This window comes from Medicago truncatula, chromosome 5 (assembly GCF_003473485.1).
Source record: "Medicago truncatula cultivar Jemalong A17 chromosome 5, MtrunA17r5.0-ANR, whole genome shotgun sequence".
Taxonomy (NCBI): domain Eukaryota; kingdom Viridiplantae; phylum Streptophyta; class Magnoliopsida; order Fabales; family Fabaceae; genus Medicago; species Medicago truncatula.
In genome coordinates this window covers 22,673,427-22,693,744 of record NC_053046.1, presented here as the reverse complement: position 1 = coordinate 22,693,744, position 20,318 = coordinate 22,673,427, and the positions used below count along the sequence as shown (strand labels likewise).

General features: G+C 33.0%; 2 protein-coding genes across 2 annotated transcripts; one reads left to right on the top strand and one right to left on the bottom strand.

The window, feature by feature from the left end:
* Nucleotides 1-1,045: 1,045 nt before the first annotated feature.
* LOC25494728 (pentatricopeptide repeat-containing protein At5g65570-like) lies at nucleotides 1,046-3,301 on the bottom strand. Its single transcript, XM_024784619.2, is given in 2 exon segments — nucleotides 1,046-1,158; nucleotides 1,161-3,301. Coding segments are annotated over 2 exon segments (2,028 nt in total). The 5' UTR covers nucleotides 3,109-3,301; the 3' UTR covers nucleotides 1,046-1,078.
* A 4,971-nt stretch (nucleotides 3,302-8,272) lies between these two features.
* On the top strand, nucleotides 8,273-10,149 carry LOC25494727 (uncharacterized). The gene is made up of 4 exons (XM_024783717.2): nucleotides 8,273-8,525; nucleotides 8,632-8,714; nucleotides 8,980-9,091; nucleotides 9,705-10,149. Exons 1-4 carry the CDS (start codon nucleotides 8,325-8,327, stop codon nucleotides 9,828-9,830), a joined length of 522 nt encoding a protein of 173 aa, XP_024639485.1. The 5' UTR covers nucleotides 8,273-8,324; the 3' UTR covers nucleotides 9,831-10,149.
* Nucleotides 10,150-20,318: the final 10,169 nt, after the last annotated feature.

Here is a 20,318-nt window from a genome sequence, read left to right as displayed (position 1 = left end):
AAATAATTAGAAAAAAATTCAAATATTTTTTACAAATTCAAAAAAATTAGATAATACTTTTTTTTTTCAAATTTTATAATTTTAATTTAATTCGGATTTTTTTTAAATTTAGTATAATTTTTTTGGAAAATTTGGAAATATATTAAGTTCGAGAATGGAAATGGTATACCATAAAAGCATTTTTTATTTAAAAAAATAAAAATAAAATATTTTTTTTTCTGAAATTAGGAAGTATTTAAAAAAAAAAAACTGGATTTTATCAAAAATTTCAAAAACAAATCAGAATTTTTTCTAAATTTAAAATTTTCGAAAATATCTGAAGTTAAGATTTTAAAAATTTAAATAAAATCAAATTTTTTTTTCAGATTAAATAGTTGGAATTTAAAAACATTTATATCCAAATTTTTAAAAATTAAAATATTTTCCAGAATTTTCATTCTTTGTAGAAAAAATTAAAAAAACTTTTTTATTTCGAAAAAAATATGAATGTTTTTTAATTTTGAAAAAGATAAGACAATTTTCTATTTTGGAAAAAAATCTAAATGTTTTTTAATTTTTGGAAAAAAAATCTAATTTTTTTTCGATTTAAAAAATAGTTTGAATTTTTTCAGATTTTTTAAAATTTTGGAAATTAATTTTCAGATTTTTTAAAATATGATTTTCTTTTTTTCAAATTTTATTTTAAATTTTAATTTTTTTAAATAAAAATGACGTGTAAACTATTTTTTACAAGTGGCAAGCAAAAAAAAATAAAAAAGAAAAAGAAAAAGCCATGTAGGTGCCACATCATAGATTCTGCTGAGTCATAGGGTTCAGGGGGCAATCTTGAAGAATCTTCATTTTACAAGGACGGAATCTAAAATTTTTTTTTTACAAGGGGCAAAACCAAAAGTGCCCTATATTACTTTTTTTGAGTAAAGAATTTGATTATTAATGAAATGCTATAATTCTCTCGTCGCAAAAAAAAATTAAAATAAAAAATATCACTCTTCTCCGCCCTTAATGTGTGTATCTCATCGTTAAGTTCTTTTAAACCAAAAGAAGAAAGGGGCAAGATGAATAATAATAATTTAGTAATTCACCAATAATCTTTACAAGAACAAATTCCTCCTTTAAAATGATGAAATCTCTTTGCATCTCTAGCAATTATATCTCTCCAGTAAGTAAAGAAACAAATTTTATCCAACTGTGGCAGTCCCCACAAACTCTAAGATTCTTGAAAATCCTGATAGCAGTATTCTTACCGCAAGTCTTCCATAAAGCAAAAGCTATAGCTAATTTTTCACTGTGATAATATAAAGCACTAATCTTTTTCTCTTCCTCCAAATCCTGCAACACAAATTTGGTATCAGGATTATAACCCAGAGTTATAACCTTCTCTATTAATTCATGCAACATTTCTGAAATTTCATGAGCTCTTGGGTGAGATAAGTCTCCTGCCATAAAAGTATGAACTTCCCGATCTATATCAACCCAACTCATTGCAGGAGTTTTCTTCAACCTCAAATCTCTTCCTGCACTTTTCATCTCGATCACATTGTCCCATTTTCCAGCTGAAGCATAAATATTTGTCAAGAGAATATGAGTTCCTCCATCCCTAGGAGCTTGATCAAGCATTTTTTTCATAAATTTCTCCGCCATCTCTACCTCTCCATGAATCTTACATGCATTCAGCAGCGTCCTCCATTGTATCACATCTGGATTTTTCCCCTCCTCTATCAACATCGTAGCCTCTTCAAATCTCTTAGCTCTTCCTAACAGATCAATCATACAAGTATAATGATCTCTTGTTAATTCAATGCTGTGGTTGTTCCTGATGAGAGAAAAGATTTGACACCCTTCTTCAACTAATCCTGCATTGTTACATGCCAAGAGAATGCTAATAAATGTCACGACATTAGGTTCAAGTCCCAACTTTTTCAATCTTTCAAATAGCTCAAGAGCTTCATGCCCAAAACCGTTTTGTGCATAAGCATAGATCATTGTGTTTATGGATACTATGTCTAACTCGGTCAACGAATCAAAAACAGACCTTGCCTTTTCTACATTTCCACATTTTCCATACAAATGAATCAGTGCAGCATCAACAAACTTGTTTCCATCAACTCCTAGTTTCACGGTTACGGCATGGATTTGTTCCCCTGCTTCAAGCATTGCAAGGCTTGAACAAGCATGAAGAATACTAGACAATGTGAAATGATTCGGACTTATCGAACACCGCATCATTTCCCTAAACATTGACAAAGCAACCTCCTCTCTACCATTCTGCACAAGACCAACTATAAAAGATGTCCAAGTCACATGGCTTGCATAAGCAAGGCTATTAAATACCTTTATGGAATCCTCAACCATGTTGCATTTTGAATACATAGTAAGAAGCGAAGTTTGCGAAGCAACAACAGATTCCAAACCATACTTAACAACAAGACCATGAATCAATTTACCATTAACTAAATCTCCTAGATTACCACAACTAACCAAAACACTCGCCAAAGTATATTCATTCGGCTTAATTCTACTACCGACCATATCTTCAAAAACCTCCAAAGCTTCACCATCAAGACCGTGTTGATTATACCCAACAATCAACGCAGTGAACAAGACAACGTCTTTATCCAAAACACGGTCAAACACAAAACGGGCATCCTTCATTTTACCAAATTTCGCGTACATATCAACAATGCCGGTTGCAACAAACCCATCCGACACCTCAAAACCCAAAACCACAGCCAACCCATGCGCTTTCTGCCCCTCACGTGAAACTCCCATTTCTGAAAAAGCCTTAAAGATTGCGGAGAAGGTGTAAGCATCCGGTAAAACACCCTCAAAGAGCATGTTGCTGTAAAGCTCAATAGCTTCTTTGGTCTTCCCACGGCTAACATGAGAAGAGATCATTGAATTCCAAGTAACTATGTGTCTGTTGGGCATTTCATCGAACAACTTGCGTGCTTCAGTGATGACGCTGCATTTGATGTAACCATCAATGAGCTTGTGACCAAAGAATGAAAACAAGGAACCGGATTTGAGGATATGGGTGTGAAGTGATTTGAGGGTTGTTAAGGATTTTTTGTTTGTGCATTGTGCAATGAGGGAAGTGTAACAATTCATATTTGCATGCTACAATACGATTGTTTTATGTTTTTTATTGCCACCATTGTGAGTGAGGTTTTCTCTATGTTCATGTCTGCATAAATTCATATTTTCATGTTACAATACAATTCTTTTATTTTATGTTCTTCATCAATGGGAAGACTACTTCATTTGGTCGTTAATTTTTTTATTTTTCATTTTAAATGCAATACATTAATTCTGCTCACATTTGCTTTGATAAATACATGTCTGTTTGGTAAAGCCATCAAACGAACTTATAGCTTATAGTTTATAAGCTATAAGCTCGAATAACTAACATTTTATCACGAGCTTATAATTTATTACATGAACTTATAATTAATTAATTACTCCCTCCGTCCTAAATTGTATGTCACTTTAGAAAAAAAATATTTGTCTTAAATTGTATATGTCACTTTACAATACCAATGAAACATTAATGTTATTTTTCCTATTATATCTTTAACTATTTATTACTCTTTCTTCTTTCAATTCTTTCATTTATCTTTCTTATATCATTTATTAAGGATAATTTTGTAAAATAATTCATAATATCTCTTTCCCACACAGTATTAATTACATTTCTTAGTATGTGTGAAATGCCCAAAACGTCATACAATTTGGGACGGAAGGAGTAATAGTTTCAATTTTATGTAAGGACAATAATGTCATACTAAATCATTCTAGAAAGAAAAAGTCACTTAATAAACATAACTCTTTCTTTCCTTTCCGTTTCTAGTTCTACACACTCTCATTCTTACCAAACAGCGAATGAATCATCTCACTTCATGAAGATTTTTATATGATTACGTAGTTCAAATTGATTCGGAAGACTTGAGTTCAATTTTTATGTAAAATAATTTTTAATTAAATGATATCATTTTTCACGGCCAAACTTCAAATTATCGGGACTCTTTTTCTCAAGAATTGAAGGTTTAACAAAAAAATAATTCAAATCCAACTAAATAATCCACACACCTGTGTTATTTGATTACATAGTTATTTTCCTTTTTTTTTTTTTTTTTTTTTTAATTTAGGGAACACATGAAGATTTTTATATGATTACGTAGTTATTTTTCGTTGTCATTTGAGTGTTGTTGTAGACTTGGTCCTCCATTTTTGTAACAATGTGCCATATATATCACTTCAATCTTCCCAATTCATTATACCCTTAATAATATTAACCTCTTAATAAAAAAAAATATCAATAATATATTATCATGGGCAACAAAAAAACAATTTAACCTCTTAATATAATATACTACTTCGACATGGACATATTAGTGGAACATCTATGTACGTTGTTGAAAGATGTGAGCCATTTGACCGATATCCTAAAGAATCAAATCCTATAATCTCAAAATATAAAATTGTAAAAAGGAATCAAATTGTAAGAATCAGTCCCATCGCATGCATAATTTGATCCAACGGTTCATGTAACGGGGTTCAAAAGAATATCTTTATGGATTGTATGAATATATAATTTATAATGATGTCTTTTAATTAATTTGTATCTTATTATATAAGAAAAAGAATTATAAAAAAAATAAAAAAATCAATCCTCTTCTTCCTCTAATATATAAGAAAGTTTCTCGAAATATTGTAGTATATTAGACAGAAAAAGTGTCACGTTGCGTATATTAGCGAAAGTCAAAGCGGAAAATCTATGGTCTGCACTGCAGTCTGCAGCCAACCCAGCCTACACAAAAAAAACAAAAAACATTTATGTAAAGATTCATGAAATGCATAAAAAGAAACTTGCTAGCTCCCATTTTTACCCTCAACCCACAAAAAGCTAAGATTTGATTTGCTTTGCTTTGCTTCTCGCTCTCTCTCTCTATTATTTTTGACCAATAAAAAGATAACACAACAAGGTTGTCCCAAAAGTTATACCAAAAGAGTTGTTCAAATATCACTACTCTTTTATTATGAGGCATGTCCTTCCTCTAATTAGAATTGGGTGGGGTTTAGCATGGGAAAGACCAGTTGCTTCCCATCATGGGAAAGTTGCTTTTTAACCATCAGATCATTTGATGAGCATAGTTTTATGGTAGACAGCCAATACTAGATTTGTTTTCTGCATCTTCATAATATTCATCCTCTGTTCACGTAATCTAGAAAGAAAAAAACAATTTCACTTTCTTCTCAAACCCAAAATTCACGAAGCATACAATCTTGTCTATTTTCCAAAAATCAATACAAATTTAACCCATTTTGTAAATCTCATCCATCTTAACCCATTTTCCTAAATCTAATTCCCAAATCAGAGGCAAAAGCTACAGTTATTTATTTTCCATAAATCAATGGAGATAAAAATGAGATTACAATTTTTAAATTCTAATCAAATATTGCAATGCATGTTCAATAGAATTCTTTAAGGTTAAATTTTGAACGTTTATGATTTTGCCCATTTTTCAGATTGAGGGTATTGGATTGGAAACATATAGAAATCATATGAGTTTGGGATAGAAGTGGTTATGCAAATGAAGGTGTAGTTTGTTTTGTGTTTGGGAATTCAAAAATTAGGAAAAGAAAATAATTGAGAAGAATAGATTTTGATTTCAACTATAGAGAAGAATGAATCAAATGAGTTAAAACGAAGATTTGGGTGAACTAGAAAATTTGGGTTTTTTTTTTCTTTCAGATATGTGCAAGAGAAAGTGAATAGTGACAAAGAATATTGAAAGAAAAAAAATACTGTGTTGAGGGTCTATAATAAAACTATGTTCTTTGCTCGATCTAACCATTAAAAATAACTTTTTCATGGTGGGAAACAACTAACTTTTCCCATGCTAAACCTCACATAATTTTGTTACTATTACTTTCTAGGTGGCATTTCACATGAGAAAGTAGAATTTTATTTCAAAATATTTTCAAAAACCTTATTTTCCAGAATTTTATTTTCTTAGAAAAATAAAAAACTTTAATTTCAAAATATTTTTCTTAGGATTTTTATTTTATTTTATTATGAAATTAAAAAATATATTCTTTTTAGAAAAATAAAAACTTATCTTAGTTTCCAAAATTTTATTTTTATTGAAATAAAAAAAATTCTAACATTCAATAAATGAATTAAAGAATTTAACAAAAAAATTTCTGAATTTTTTATATTTTTTAATTTCTGAAAATTAATTTTCAGAATTTTTAAATTGTTGGAATATAGTGTGAAGAAAAATTTAATGTTGAGAGAACATGTTAAGAATATGTTCTTCACTTAATCTAATCATTGAATCCAACCAACTTTCCCATGGTGGAAAAGGATTAACCTTTCCCATATGAACACACACCTAATTTCTATTTCTTATCATTTGTACTTTCGATCGCAGCACTAACTTTACGAATTCAACACGGATCAGGATCTCTGCCATGAATCATATCTCAACAATTTTCAAAACCTACAAACCAAAACTAAATCATTTTCTCCTATTTATGTTCAAACCATTTCATCAATGAACTTCTTTTAATGTTGGAACTGCCTTTCTCTTTTACCTGAATCAGCTAGAGAATTTGATCAACGTATAGATGAATCATATCGTCAAATCATGGAGGCACTTACAAGAATGCATAACATTGTGCAAGTAAGTAGATAAGCAGCAATGAGCATATCACGCACGCCATAGTTTAAGAGTCTATTTTTGAAAAAAAATATATAGTTTAGGGACGGTTTTGTTCGATTTGAAAGAGGCATACCCATTTTCATGAGCTGGGATCAAAAATATAATTAAACATTTTTTTGGCAAACAAACGCCCAAGTACAATATCCAAAGTTTAACAATAACGACAATGGAGGTTTTGAAAACATTTGCTAAAGACCCTTTTGGATTCTCTAATTATTAAGTATACCCCACTAGAGAGAGAGGGAGTTTCACTTTCAATAACAAAGATATTGTTGAACTGTTAAAGGTTGAAATTGAAATTGTTGGCACATAGTTCTCAAGTTGGTGCTATTGTTGGGAAAGGAGGGAAGAATATAAGTAATATTAGGAATAATAGTGGTTCTAATATTAGGGTTTGTCCTGCTCCACATTGTGCTGCTAAAGATGAGGAGTTAATTCTTGTGAGTTTTGCTTTTGCTTATTATTACACTATTAATAGGATTTAATCTGTATTTAAAACTTTTTACACGAACATTTAATTAAATATTAATAATTAATTAGTTGTGTTTGAATTGGACCTCCAACTCTTTAGCTCAAACCAGTTAAACTACCCGACCACTAGTAAATATTTATAGAGATATTTTATGGATGGCCTTAAAAATTATGTATGAAAAAGGTTCACACAATGGAGGATCTAAATTAATCACTAATGATTTGTTAAATAAAGTTAGTTACTAATTAATATTATTACTAATTACTCTTATTAGGCACGGTAAATGCAATCGGATTTGACTCTAAGTTGAGCTCTTTGAATTAAGATCACTCAATCATTAATTAATGTTTTAATAGAGTTTAAATCCACGTATGTGATTGTAAAATAGTTTTATACTGACACGAAATTCAATGATAGGCCATTATTTTTCCATGTCATACCACCTTGGGGCGGAGGCAGCCCCTTTGAGGGGGTTGAACTTAAAAAAAAATGCAAATATACATCTATATATTTTGCATTTTGAAGCCCCTGATTTTATTTTTCCTCAAAGAAATCAAAAGTTTGAACCCTTTGGGGGGTTATATACCAACCTAACATACTGATAATTAATGACTTTACAAAAGACATAAATAATAAGAAATTCCAGAGTAAAATTTAAGCACGTAGCATTGAAATATTTCTTGAAATGAAGTAATGAGAAGATCACCTTTTGCTGCCAGCTTAGTTAAGAATGTAAATGATAACAAATATCTTATTTTGTTGCACTGCATTAGTGCTTTTACTACTGAGGCATTCATGTGGTCAGAATAGATTGATAACTTGTTTTGATAAACAACTTAATAAGCATTTATATCATAAGTACTTATGTGTGAGTTATATTTATAACAAGATAAATAAAATTAAATCATAATGTTTTCATATAAACTTTAAGCTGTTTTCATAAGTTATCTTGAAGAGCTTACGAAAATAAGTTGAAAACAGCGTATGGACATGTCATAAGCTGTTTTCATAAGCACTCTCCTAGACAGTCTCAGAAGTGCTCATGCCACTGGCTGAGTTTCTTGTCGGGGCTCCAACAATCTTTTCTTACTGTTTGCTAGTCATGTTTATACATAGAGAGACATTTCATGCAGATCACTGGTGGATACAGATGCATAGAAAATGCTCTACGTAAAATCACTTCTATAATTAGGAATAATCCTTTGACCAATGAGGTGCTTGCTGAAGCAAGAATCAAACCAAGTTTTCCTTTAAATAAAGATACCGTTAGGAGTAAGTTCATTACCCGCAAAAAATCTTCCTTTCCTTTTGCAAGGGTTCCACCACAGGTATTCTTCACCTCCTTTATTTTAACCATCTTTTGATATTCTATTACATCTCTTGTTTTCCAAGGGTTTTTAGTACAAGATTGTTAAGAATCTTGTATATTTGCAGAATGCAGGGGTCTATCAAGCTAAAAAGGTCACAGAAAATGGGGAATCACATACGAATTTAATCGAGAATGTGGAACCTGGCAGGTCAGTATAATCCAGCTGGGAGTATACGCCTTTGCTGTGATTTTTTCTCCCTTTCCCTCAGTAAAATCTTAGATTCCTATAATTATTTTTTTTTGAATAAAGATTCCTATAATTATTAGATATAGAAGCCAATGGCATAATAAATATTCACTACAAATCAATAAAATAATATATTGCTGGATAAACAAATAACTCAATCTGTGAAGACATCTTCCTGCTTCTAATCTTTTTTCAACCTTTCTGTTTTGGTAAAATCTTTTGGCAGAGGAAACATTGTTGCCACTGTGACAAACACTACCGTGGAGATTATAGTCTCAGAGCATGTCTTTGGTTCTGTTTATGGTGAGGATGGCGGCAATTTAGATCGAATTAGACAGGTGTGCAATTATTTATTCCCTTAGAAAGATGGCATGAATTATTTAATTTGCCGTGAGTCATGGTTGGACTGTGTTAAGCTTTCTTCTGATTATTTGGTGTGTTTTGAATCATTCGATCATTGTGGTTTTGGAGTGCTAATGATTTTAATTAAGGTAAAAAAAAAGGTATATCTGATCTGAGTATGAAACTTGCATTTCATTTTGTTACATTTGTTGGTACTGTAACTCCAAAAAAATTAGGGAATTTGGAATTGTTTGCACTATGTGAAATTTATTGGTCATTATCAAAGTTTAGACTTTGGTATCAAGAGCTTTCATTTTAACCCTTTTTATATTTAAACCGTTTAATAAAAAAATGCAGATGCAGATATAATACTAATACAAATGAAAGGTTAATATTTTAATATACATAGATTGTATTTATTGTATATGGATTATGGTGTCCACGAGGGCTGAGTTTCAATCTCCATGAGGAAGGTTGTAAAATGTTTATTGGTGTCACTTCAATTATTAAAAAAGTCCCGCTTTCTCAATTTTTTTATTTGTATAGGGATTATGGAAATAGTCTATTAAAGATGATACTAATATGCTCTAGTGTCGTTTCTGGGACCAGATTTCAGGTGCAGATGTTACTGTATTTGATCCCAGCAGCACCGGTACAAGTGGAGGGAAGGTTGTGATATCTGGAACACCTGATCAAACATTTGCAGCTCAGAGTTTGCTTCAAGCTGATGGATAGATGGCAAGCTGCATTTCATTTCATTTTAAAGTTCTTCCTTCAAAACAGGAGGAGGTGCCATTAGTGGTTGGTGTACATATCACACGTCTTGACGAGTCACCTTCAACTTGTGAATAATATTATCATTATAGACTGACTTTGTCACTTCAAATGATATGATGGTTACCTCCTGTAGACTAACAGACACATTTTGTTAGATTTTGGTTTCTGACGTTTTATTAACTGTCTCCTTGAAAGGGCCGTGGAGCTCCCGTTGTACCGTTTATCAGTACTATCATTTTGCTCCAACACCTATTTATAAAAGTTCATCCTTTTCCTTCGCTTTTTTAGCTAGTGATATTTATGTTCATATTATTAGAGATTTAGAGTTGGATTTTATAGAGTATGAGAAAATCGAATTCTAGTTCACGCTCGATGTGAAGGTTGGTATTGGAGTTTTATTTTGAGTCTTTTGGATTGATACATTTGTTGGGTACTGCAACTCCCAAATATTTATGGAATTTTGGCACTTTGGACTATGTGAAATTGATTGGTCATTGTCAAAGCTAAGCTTTGACATCAAGACAGACCAAACGAAACGCGATCTGACCCGGTAGCAGTTTGAAAACGGGTCGTTTTCGGTTGTTTCGTTTCAACGGTGGTTGTGGGTGGTGGTGATCGGTGGTTTCAACGGTGGCGGAGAAAGTGGGGTCTTGCATTTTTGAACGAAATTGTAAAAAGTTTGTGACTTTTGAAATGGGTTTTGCGTTTTGATGAAGTTAACGTTAATGGGTTGTGATGATTTGAGGAATTTTCATGGTGAAAAGGAGATTTGTTTGGGAATGAAAATGAAATAGAGTGAGAAAGTTGAAATGGAATGAAAGGGTATTGTGAAGGATTGATTTTGTTTTTAGTGTTATTCTGTGTGTTTGGCTTTATTTGTTGACAAGCTTGAAATTGAGGTTTTTGTTTTTGTCTGCTAGCCAATGGAACAGTGTAATTGTCTTGTGTTATTACAGCTTTGGTTAATGTGGGTAGCTGTAATAATAAATCAACTTTGTTAACATTTCCCTATAATATAATTTCATCAAAAAATAATGAAAACAATATAATAATAAAAAGGTTTTTCTATCATATGTAAATCGTGTTATAAGCTATTAAATGTAATGAATATGATTTTCAACAAAATGTGTTATTTAGCTCATATCTTCGATTTAAATTTTAGTTGGATATCGTTTATGAGAATTAAAATGTGTTATATGTAAGGTAGTGTAATCCAACCGATAAAATTGATATTACTATTATGAACATTGTAATTGAATTTAAATTTAAAAATGTACGAAATTTTACGTTGTATTTGTCACTTCATTTATATGATGAAGAAAAAAAACTAATGGACAAAATTTTAAATTTGTTCAGTGTTTTAATATTTGGTTATTTCCATTGTCACGCGTGGATGGTACTCTCCGGTCCTAATTATGTGATACCAAAATGTCAAATTTGTGTGTCGTTGGTTTTACCTAAACATAATTTGATTTTCAACTAGCTGGTTTCTTTTTATGCAAAATGAAATGATTTTATACAAAAAATTATCAAAAGTCGATAAGTTACGGTCCTCATGAGCTTAGTTCAATTGACATGGATATTGCATATTTTATGCAAGGATCGGGGTTGAGGTGTCTGGAGTTCGAACCCTGACCCTTGCATAAACTCACTTCTCCATATTTAAATGTGTGAACTCTAGACGTTAGACTACTATACCAAAAACAAAATAGGATAAGTTACATGGATCAAATTAGGATCGTACATGGATAAGTCCATTCGGACTAACTCGACCAAACCGAATTAGATCGACTTATAGGGGGTTGTTGGGTTGAGTGATCTTGTACAACTGATTTCATAAATAAAACAATAAAAAACACATATATGACATGTTGAGAAGAGCAATTTAAAACATATTTGGCAACCTAACCAACAAGCCTAACCTATATATACGTAAAAGAAAAATTTCTAAAAATGTTTTTTTTTTTTTTTTACAAAAATGTTGATCATTTCTCTTCTCAAAGCTTTGTATATTTATTCATTCAAATAAGAATAATTCTAAAGTCAATTCATGAAGAAGATGAAAGTTTAAGTGAACTATAATAAAAGAAGAAGAAAATAGAACGTCAAATATATCAAAAAGGAATCATCATGAAGGAACTAAAGAACGACTTTTTTCTTTTGGTTACAATGCTAAAAATAACAGTAAAAGAAGAAGAAAACCCTCTAGAGGGAAAACTATCTCCTTAAGAACAATGTTCCTAAGGCATCTGTCCTCAACAAAGGGCGAAGATCATCAGGGGGATGAGGGTGAGCTGAAAGAGTGTCGTCCGAAGAGGCTCCTAGTTTGGCAAGAAAATCTGCGCACTGGTTACCTTCTCGTAGCGTGTGATGCAACGAGGCATTAGTATGGAATAACAACACCTTGATCTCATGAATAAGCACCGCGCAGACATGGTATTTCGACGAAGCCTCCATGATTGTGTTAATAGCAAGGAGAGAGTCGGAGTAACACTTCAGATCAGAAATTCCCATGTTTTTCGCCATAGACAGACCATGATAAATAGCATTAAGCTCAGCTTGCAATACGTCGGAAGAGGCGGGTAGTGAAGTAGATAAAATAGTCACAAGGAAGGGGGGGTTTGAATTGTGACCCTTTAAAAATTAACCTGAAACTTAAAAGTGATTCTCAAGTAGTTTACTTGGAATAGTTAAGTTAATATTCTGACTTCAGAACGTTCTGAAGTTCATACCCATAAACAATTTAATAAAGTAAATGTGTAAGTGTGTGTTGTGTATACTGTAATTAAAGAGTATAGGGAAGAGAGAAAGAACACACAGAGAATTATAGTGGTTCACCCAATGTGGGCTAGTCCACTCCTCACAATCTTGTGAGAGTTTCCACTATGATGCTTGAGATAACCTCTCAAGTCCTGCACCATACAATCTTTGTTCACCTGAACAATTACAATCCTGTATTCTCTAAGCCTCAGCAGGCTTGCACCTTCTTGCTAAGTTAACCACTTAGACTTTTACAAACTCATCTCAAACTAACACTTTAGTACCCCTAAAGCTAGATGAGATTTGTTTCTTTTCTTCTTGCTAAGTTACCCACTTAGACTTTTACAACCTTTGCTCAACCTAACACTTTAGGACCTCTAAAAGCTAGATGAGACTATGTTACAATTTGTGTGGAAGTTGGATGTTTGTAAAACAAACAGTGGAAGAAGAAGAAGAGGTTATCCTACAGATAACAAGAGTATTGATTTGCACTAAGTTGATGAAAGACTTAGAGATTGATCAATTTCAGTTTGCAAAAGCTTCAAACAAAATCAGAGTTGTTTTCTTGTATGCTTTGCAATGGTGCAAGTTTTGCTAAGGCCAAGCCCTCTATTTATAGAGTCTTTGGGCTCATATAGCCGTTGTAGGGTGTCCAATGGTGTTATGCCATGTGTCCTGGGTCCCACAAGCTTTAACTTGAAATTCTGGGCAAACATTCTGATCTCTGATGAACATCAGAATGTTGTTGTGTTCATGATGATCTTCATCTGGGTTCATCACGTTCTTCATCTGGGTTCATCATGTATGAATGAACATATGAAGTTCTGGGCTATGCATATGTTTTTCATATGAATTTCTGGACAATAACCAATGTATGGACTTTTCTTCATACATCAGAATGTTCCTTTCCCAGAATTTGTCTTGGAACCGGTGCAGGAGGATTTAGTGGGATTCTGCATCTTCATGCCCATGCTTTGAGAGATTGTGTTGTCCTTGATCAGTACCAACTCTCAGACGTGTCTATCTCTTGTTGGAGATGACAGATTTGCTTTGCTTTTGCTTTTTGCTTTTCACCTACTATACTGTTCATAAAGTAAGCATGAGCTGAGCTTGAACATTCTGATCATCAGAATGTTCCATCTGTTTCACTTAGGATGATTTGTAAGACTATCATTTGATGTAATCAAATCCTAATAGTGAAACAATAATGAAGAGCAGTGATGATAACATCTAGGATGATATTCCTTTGTGAAATATTCCTAGTACATCAATGTTCATAGTCTTAAATGAACATTGAATGCCTTCTTTGACATAACTCTTGTATATGCCTTTATTGCTTGATTGATCCATGCAAATGTACTTTCCTGGACATATATTCATGTCACATGTGCCTTGCATGACCTTGATCACAGTTCTTGAGATTCTTGGCTTGTATAAGAACAACCTTCTGAACTAGGTTGCTTCTGAACAATCTTCTGAACTAGGTTGCTTCTGAACAACCTTCTGAACTAGGTTGCTTCTGAACTTGTTTGCTTCTGAACAACCTTCTGAACTAGGTTGCTTCTGAACTGGTTGCTTCTGAACAACCTTCTGAACTAGGTTGCTTCTGAACTTGTTTGCTTCTGAACAACCTTCTGAACTGGGTTGCTTCTGAACAGAGTTGCTTCTGAACAACCTTCTGAACTGGGTTGCTTCTGAACAGAGTTGCTTCTGAACAGAGTTGCTTCTGAACAACCTTCTGAGCTCAACATTCTGAACTAATTTTCTGAACTTCAGAATTAGTTCATGGATTCAATGTCCTTTGATTTTATGCATCTTGGTATGATTCAAACCTTGTTCCTGTCTTAGTGAAAACACTCAAGAGCACAAGTTAAATACCAAGGAATTAATCAAAGTCCATTTAATCCTTAATCATTAAAGTTTATTATCTTTAAAATTAATTAGGGATTTTGCCTCAACAATCTCCCCCTTTTTGAAGATGATAAATTTATGATTTAGGATTATGGATTTTGATTATAAATGAAGAATTTTTAGAGCTTGAAAATTTTATTTTAATGCTCCCCCTCATTTTTATAATCCATTATGAGTTTTTAGAAGTTTTAAAAAGCTCCCCCTCATTTTTATAATCCATAGCATAAATAAGAATATGCAAATTTGAACCAACATCAATATTCATTCATTAATATCATTCATGAAGTCTAATTGTATGATGAACATGGTTCAAAAACAAAAAAAAATATAAACTAAGTTTGATCAAACAAAAATGAAGTTTTATAAGACTTCAATAACTATTGATCACTAGCCTACTTAGGGCCTAAACTTAGAGAACTTAAAGACATAAAATCCTAAAGCTTCTCCCCCTTTAGTCATCTGCAAAAAGGTTAGGGAGTGCACACACAATTTTGTGAGTTTTAGTGGCAACTCTTAGAAGGCTTGGCAGGTGCAGCATCACCAGAAACATCAGCTTTTCTTTTGTTTGCTGTGACAAAAGTGTTTAAAGAGTCAAATAAGGAGGACATGTTTGGGAGATTCTGAGTTGTTTTGGTTTGTGGTGGAGGTGGTGTGAATGAAGGAATGGTACTTGGTGTTGGCAGGGAAGACACCAGATACTTGCTTATTCCAGCAGTAGACCCCATTGTTGATGTTGACAAGTTTACAAACTGAGCTTGTTCCATGTTCTGAGCAGATGGAACATTCTGATCTCTCTGAACATTCTGACCAGTTTGAGCAAGAAGCTGAACTTTCTCAGAAGGCAAAGATCCTGAACCCAAAGGATTAGGATCTGCTGACAGCTACTCAACAGGTGCAGTAGGAACATTCTGAGCTACATCCTCCAGAACATTCTGATCAGTGTTGTTTTGAACATTCTGATCATCTTGCTGAATGTTTTCTCCCTGAGCATCTTGAAAAAGCTCTTCATAGAGATCATTTGTAGTGTCTTCAATGTTGAGATCAAAGTCAGGATGAGCTTCAACATTTTCTTGTTCCAACACAACTTCTTCTTCAACATCCATTGGTTGATTTTCACTTCCAAAGGTGTTGGATACTAGAATTTCTGCAGTTTCTCTAGTATCTGTATCAACATTCTGAGCTTGTAGCTCAATATTTTCTTCAACTCTAACATCTTCAGAGGGTGCTTCAACACCTTGATTCAAAGAGTCTTCAACATTCTGATGGTCAGCATCAGATTCTCCAACATTCTCAGCAGCTTTCTTACCCAGCATAGCTTCAAACTGTTATTGGCTTTCTTCAATTAGCTCTCTTGCATGTTCAGCAATATGAGCAAAGACTTCAAGAGCTGGAGTAGCCTTTCCTTTCTCAACATTTTGAGAGCTTGAACCAATTTCCTTCTTGGCAGGCTTGTCAGTTTTCTGCTTCTTCCTCACTTCCTGAACTTTCTGATCAGCAAGTCTCTTAACTGATCCAGTCTTTTGAGGAATAGGCATGTTTGAAGTTGTGATGTGAAGTTGACTAATGGTTTTGGCTGTAAATCTCATAAAGGTATCCTGACCTTTTTCTTTGCCCAGAGAAATTCCAGCAGCTTCAAATATGGGTGTCAAGTGCATCCCATATGGCAACCCAGCAACTTTCTGTTTGAAGGAGTAGCATTGATCCATCATGTGTTGGAGCATGACAAAACACAGATTCCGCTTTGTTTTGGTTATGAGGTGATAAATGATGCAGAGATCAGTATCAGTGATAACCTCAAAGCTTCCACATCTAGGAAGGAGAGTATGCCTGATCATGTTGTGAAGAATCTTGGGTGTGTCTTCAAGATTTGTGGAATTGATATCATGGTTTGGTTTGATATACTCTTCAAAGAGTTGTTCTCGTGTTACTCCTACACTAGAGAACCAGGAATTGTACAGTTCATTACCTTCATTTGGGATTTTCAGAATATCTGAAAGAAGGTTCTGAGAAACTTGGATTCTCACTCCTTTGACTGTGGATTCCAGGAACTTTTCTTCATTGTGTTCCTTTACAGTCATGTTGACATAGAATTCCTTTACCAAGTCTGGAAAAGTCTGACATTGAGTGGAAACAAAACTTGACCAGTCTTGAGGATCTGTGAACTTCTTCATATTCCATCCTTTTGTCTTAAGACTTTCAAAGTCAAAGTACTTAGCTCTGCTGATGGGTCTGTTAGCCATCTTTTCAATACTTTGAATCTTTAAAGTAGAAGCAAGTATGACAATGTCATTGCCTTTTCCTCTTTTCCTAGGAACATATTCCTCTTCCTCTGTTTCCACTTCTTGTTCATCTTCAGAGGAGGTTTTCTCTTCAGGTAGAGGCAAAGCTTCTTTTGCAATTTGCTTCCTTCTTAGGTAAACTATCTTTGCAGCCTTGGCCATTTCAAAGAGAGTTTCCTCAGTTTTCTCAGAGGTTGATCCTTCTTCTGCAACTCCTTTTCCTTTTCCAGAGGATTCTTCTTCAACTTTCTCAAAAACATTTCTCTTTTCAGAAATGGTTTCTTTATCAGAGTCTCCATGCATCTCAGGGATGATTACATCTTGTAGAATTGTATGAAGAGGGGTTTCATTGAGTGGAGAATGATCAGAGGTTTGATCATCAGCAGCGGTTGGTGGTGATTGAGAACGAACGCGTGAGGAAGTTTTGGTTCGTGCAATTTTTCGCAAGAACAGAGTATGAACTTTGTTTTGAGAAAAAATTGGTTTGAAAAGAAGAGGTGTGATGGAAATAATCTGAATAGTTGTTGGTTATTATAGGAACCAAAACATGTTCAGTTGAGGGAAGAAAGAGGAAGTGACTCGACAGTTTTGGCATTGGAAAAGATGAAACTGAAAAGTAGTGGCCAGGAGAGAGAAACTAGTCGTTTGAGGAAAAGTGAATGGATGGTTTGATTGATGGTTAAGGTTTTACATGGTGGTTAATCCTAAAACCTATCTTCTTATAACCAAACATTAAATGCTTTAGATTATAGTGAGATTTTTGGTTAAAGTCAACACAAAATCTTTCGTTTGAGATTTCTGACCCAGAATCCAGATCCTGAACATTCTGATAAATAAGAACATTCTGATGAACATTCTGATCTCATGAACATTCTGATGAATTGTTCAGATTAAGATTGATTTAACTGAAGTGAATCAGATAACATCAAGGGGGTAAGTTCAAGGCCCTTAGTGATTAATGATCAATCTTTATTGGGATTTTTCATGATTTGCAATATTTCTTTAAGAAAATTGAATCTATCCTCAACAAGGGGTTTTGTAAAAATATCAGCTAGTTGATTTTCAGTATCAACAAAGCTTAATACAATATCCATTTTCTGAACATGGTCTCTTATGAAATGATGTTTAATTTCAATATGTTTAGACATAGAATGTTGTATAGGATTTTTAGAAAGATTTATAGCACTAGTATTATCACACATAATAGGAATATTTGTGTACCTTAGTGAATAATCTTTCAACTGATTTCTGATCCACAAAATCTGAGAGCAACAACTTGCAGCAGATTCATACTCAGCTTCAGTTGTGGAGAGTGCAATGGTGTTTTGCTTTCTGCAAGACCATCCAGTCAATGCTTGTTCCAAGAATTGACAGGAGCCACTTGTACTCTTCCTCTCAATTTTGTCTCCAGCATAATCAGCATCCAATAAGCTACAAGATCAAAGCTAGAACCTTTTCTATACCAAAGGCCAAGATCAGTAGTACCTACTAGATATCTAAAAATCCTTTTAATTGCAGTTAAATATGATTCTTTTGCACACGTTTGAAATCTAGCACATATTGACATGCCATTGAAGTTTACAACTCTATCTTTGTCTTCAATTTTTGTAATTAAAGTAAGATAACAATGCTTAAAACAAACTTTTATGCTCAAAGCTGGGCCAATATAAGTGTAAGAACACAATATGCAGACCTTAGAGCAATTTTTTGAAGATTATAACAAGATCACATACAACATCATAATGAAGATCAAGTATATAAAAAATCTTCTAATGATAAATTCAAACATAAGATTCATTTAAAATCATGTTTGATGAATGATATTTTCTTAAACCATATCAAAGTTAAGTGAAATCTTCACGTTTCAGATTATTCTGAAGTTTGACAAATTAAGACATTTTTATGTTTCATATCAATGAACACTCATGATTTAACATTTATGATCAAACATAAATCTTCCTATGAATTATTTAACAACAATGATGATTTAGTTTCCATCTCATGTCAATAACTCGGATAGAAATGCTTAAGAGTCATTTATTTCAAATGTGAAGAGATAAGTATTACAAAATGATGTAACACATTTAACATTTAACATGATAGTTAAGAAAGAATTTTGGGGCAAATAATGAGAGAATATTATGCATGAATTTATACATAACAGAAACAACACATTGTTCAATTATAAGAACATTAATTCATTTTCAATGCACCCTTAATATATCTTGTTAAAGCATAAGACATCATGCAATGATTTCAGTCATTAATTATGATGTGTGCAGTTGTAAATGAGTATAATACCATCATGAAAGGAGTATGAACAAAGTATGAAACACTTATTTGCATTTAAGTTCAAACATTTGATATATGCACATATTAGACATGACATAATTTGATGCATTCAATCATATATCATATTTATTATAGTGCAAATAAATGTGTACCTTATGCGATGATATCCCTCACTTTTGAGATTCAATGAAGAGAGCATGTTTCTCTTTCTTTGAAATACTTTCTCGTCTGGATGGAGAAGTCCAAGCATCAATAAGAAAAACCTTCTGAAGCAATTTAATCATCAGTAGCTTTCTCTTCTTCTTAGTCTTTTCAGCTTTCTGATATAAGTGTCTTTTAACATATTCAGAAGTTCCAGGATTTGCAGACATATGATCAACATATGGAATGCTTTGTTCATGAAGAATGTTTGCTTGAACATTCTGAACTTGATTTGAAGGAATTGTTCCATCATTTTCATCTGAGAATCCTCAAAGACACTTGCATTGAAGTCTGGGCTGAATTCCTCCGCATTCAGTTCAAAACCATCTTGATTTCAAGCTAGCTTAGCTTCATCAGATTCCTTTGTGGTAGTGTTTCCACTAAGCATATGTGTGGCTAGAACTTTAGCAACATCATACATATCATGATCTTTTAATGACAGATGGTCATTTCCCATATCAGATTCTAAAACAATTTCTTGTTCATCAAACTGGAGTTTACTCATGATGTTTGTAACATCACTTCAGATTTTGAAATTGTTTCAGCAGTAGAAGATTTAAAGGATCCTTCTCCAATAAAAGCTTTCAGCTTTGTTAGCTTTCTGAGGTATTTTCTTAAAAGCTTTTTCAATTTCATTAACCTTCTGAAGTTGTTATGTAGGAACTTCATCAACTTTTTGAGTTCCATCTTTTAGTAGCTGCATCAACTTTTCTGAATTCATGTTTCAGTAGTTGCATCAGCTTCCTGAACCTTATTGGCTGCAATCTCAATATTTGAGGTATTGCTTCAACTTGCTGACTTTCATTCTCAGCAACATCAACTTCCTTTTGAAGTTCTTCAACATTCTGAACTTCATCAGCTTTCTGAACAACTTTGTTAGCAATGTCAGAAGCTTTTTGGAAGGTTTCTCCAGGGATGTCTTGATCCATTGTTGGAGAACCTCATTGTTGTCAAATTCTTTAGTTTAAAGATTTGATACTCCTTCTCATACACTTCATTTTTT

Excerpts from the sequence above, each read along its gene's own strand:
- LOC25494727 (XM_024783717.2), top strand. The coding sequence starts at position 8,325 with ATGCAGATCACTGGTGGATACAGATGCATAGAAAATGCTCTACGTAAA. Across the intron at positions 8,715-8,979 it reads GAGAATGTGGAACCTGGCAG|AGGAAACATTGTTGCCACTG; the intron begins GTCAGTATAATC and ends ATCTTTTGGCAG. Across the intron at positions 9,092-9,704 it reads ATTTAGATCGAATTAGACAG|ATTTCAGGTGCAGATGTTAC; the intron begins GTGTGCAATTAT and ends TTCTGGGACCAG.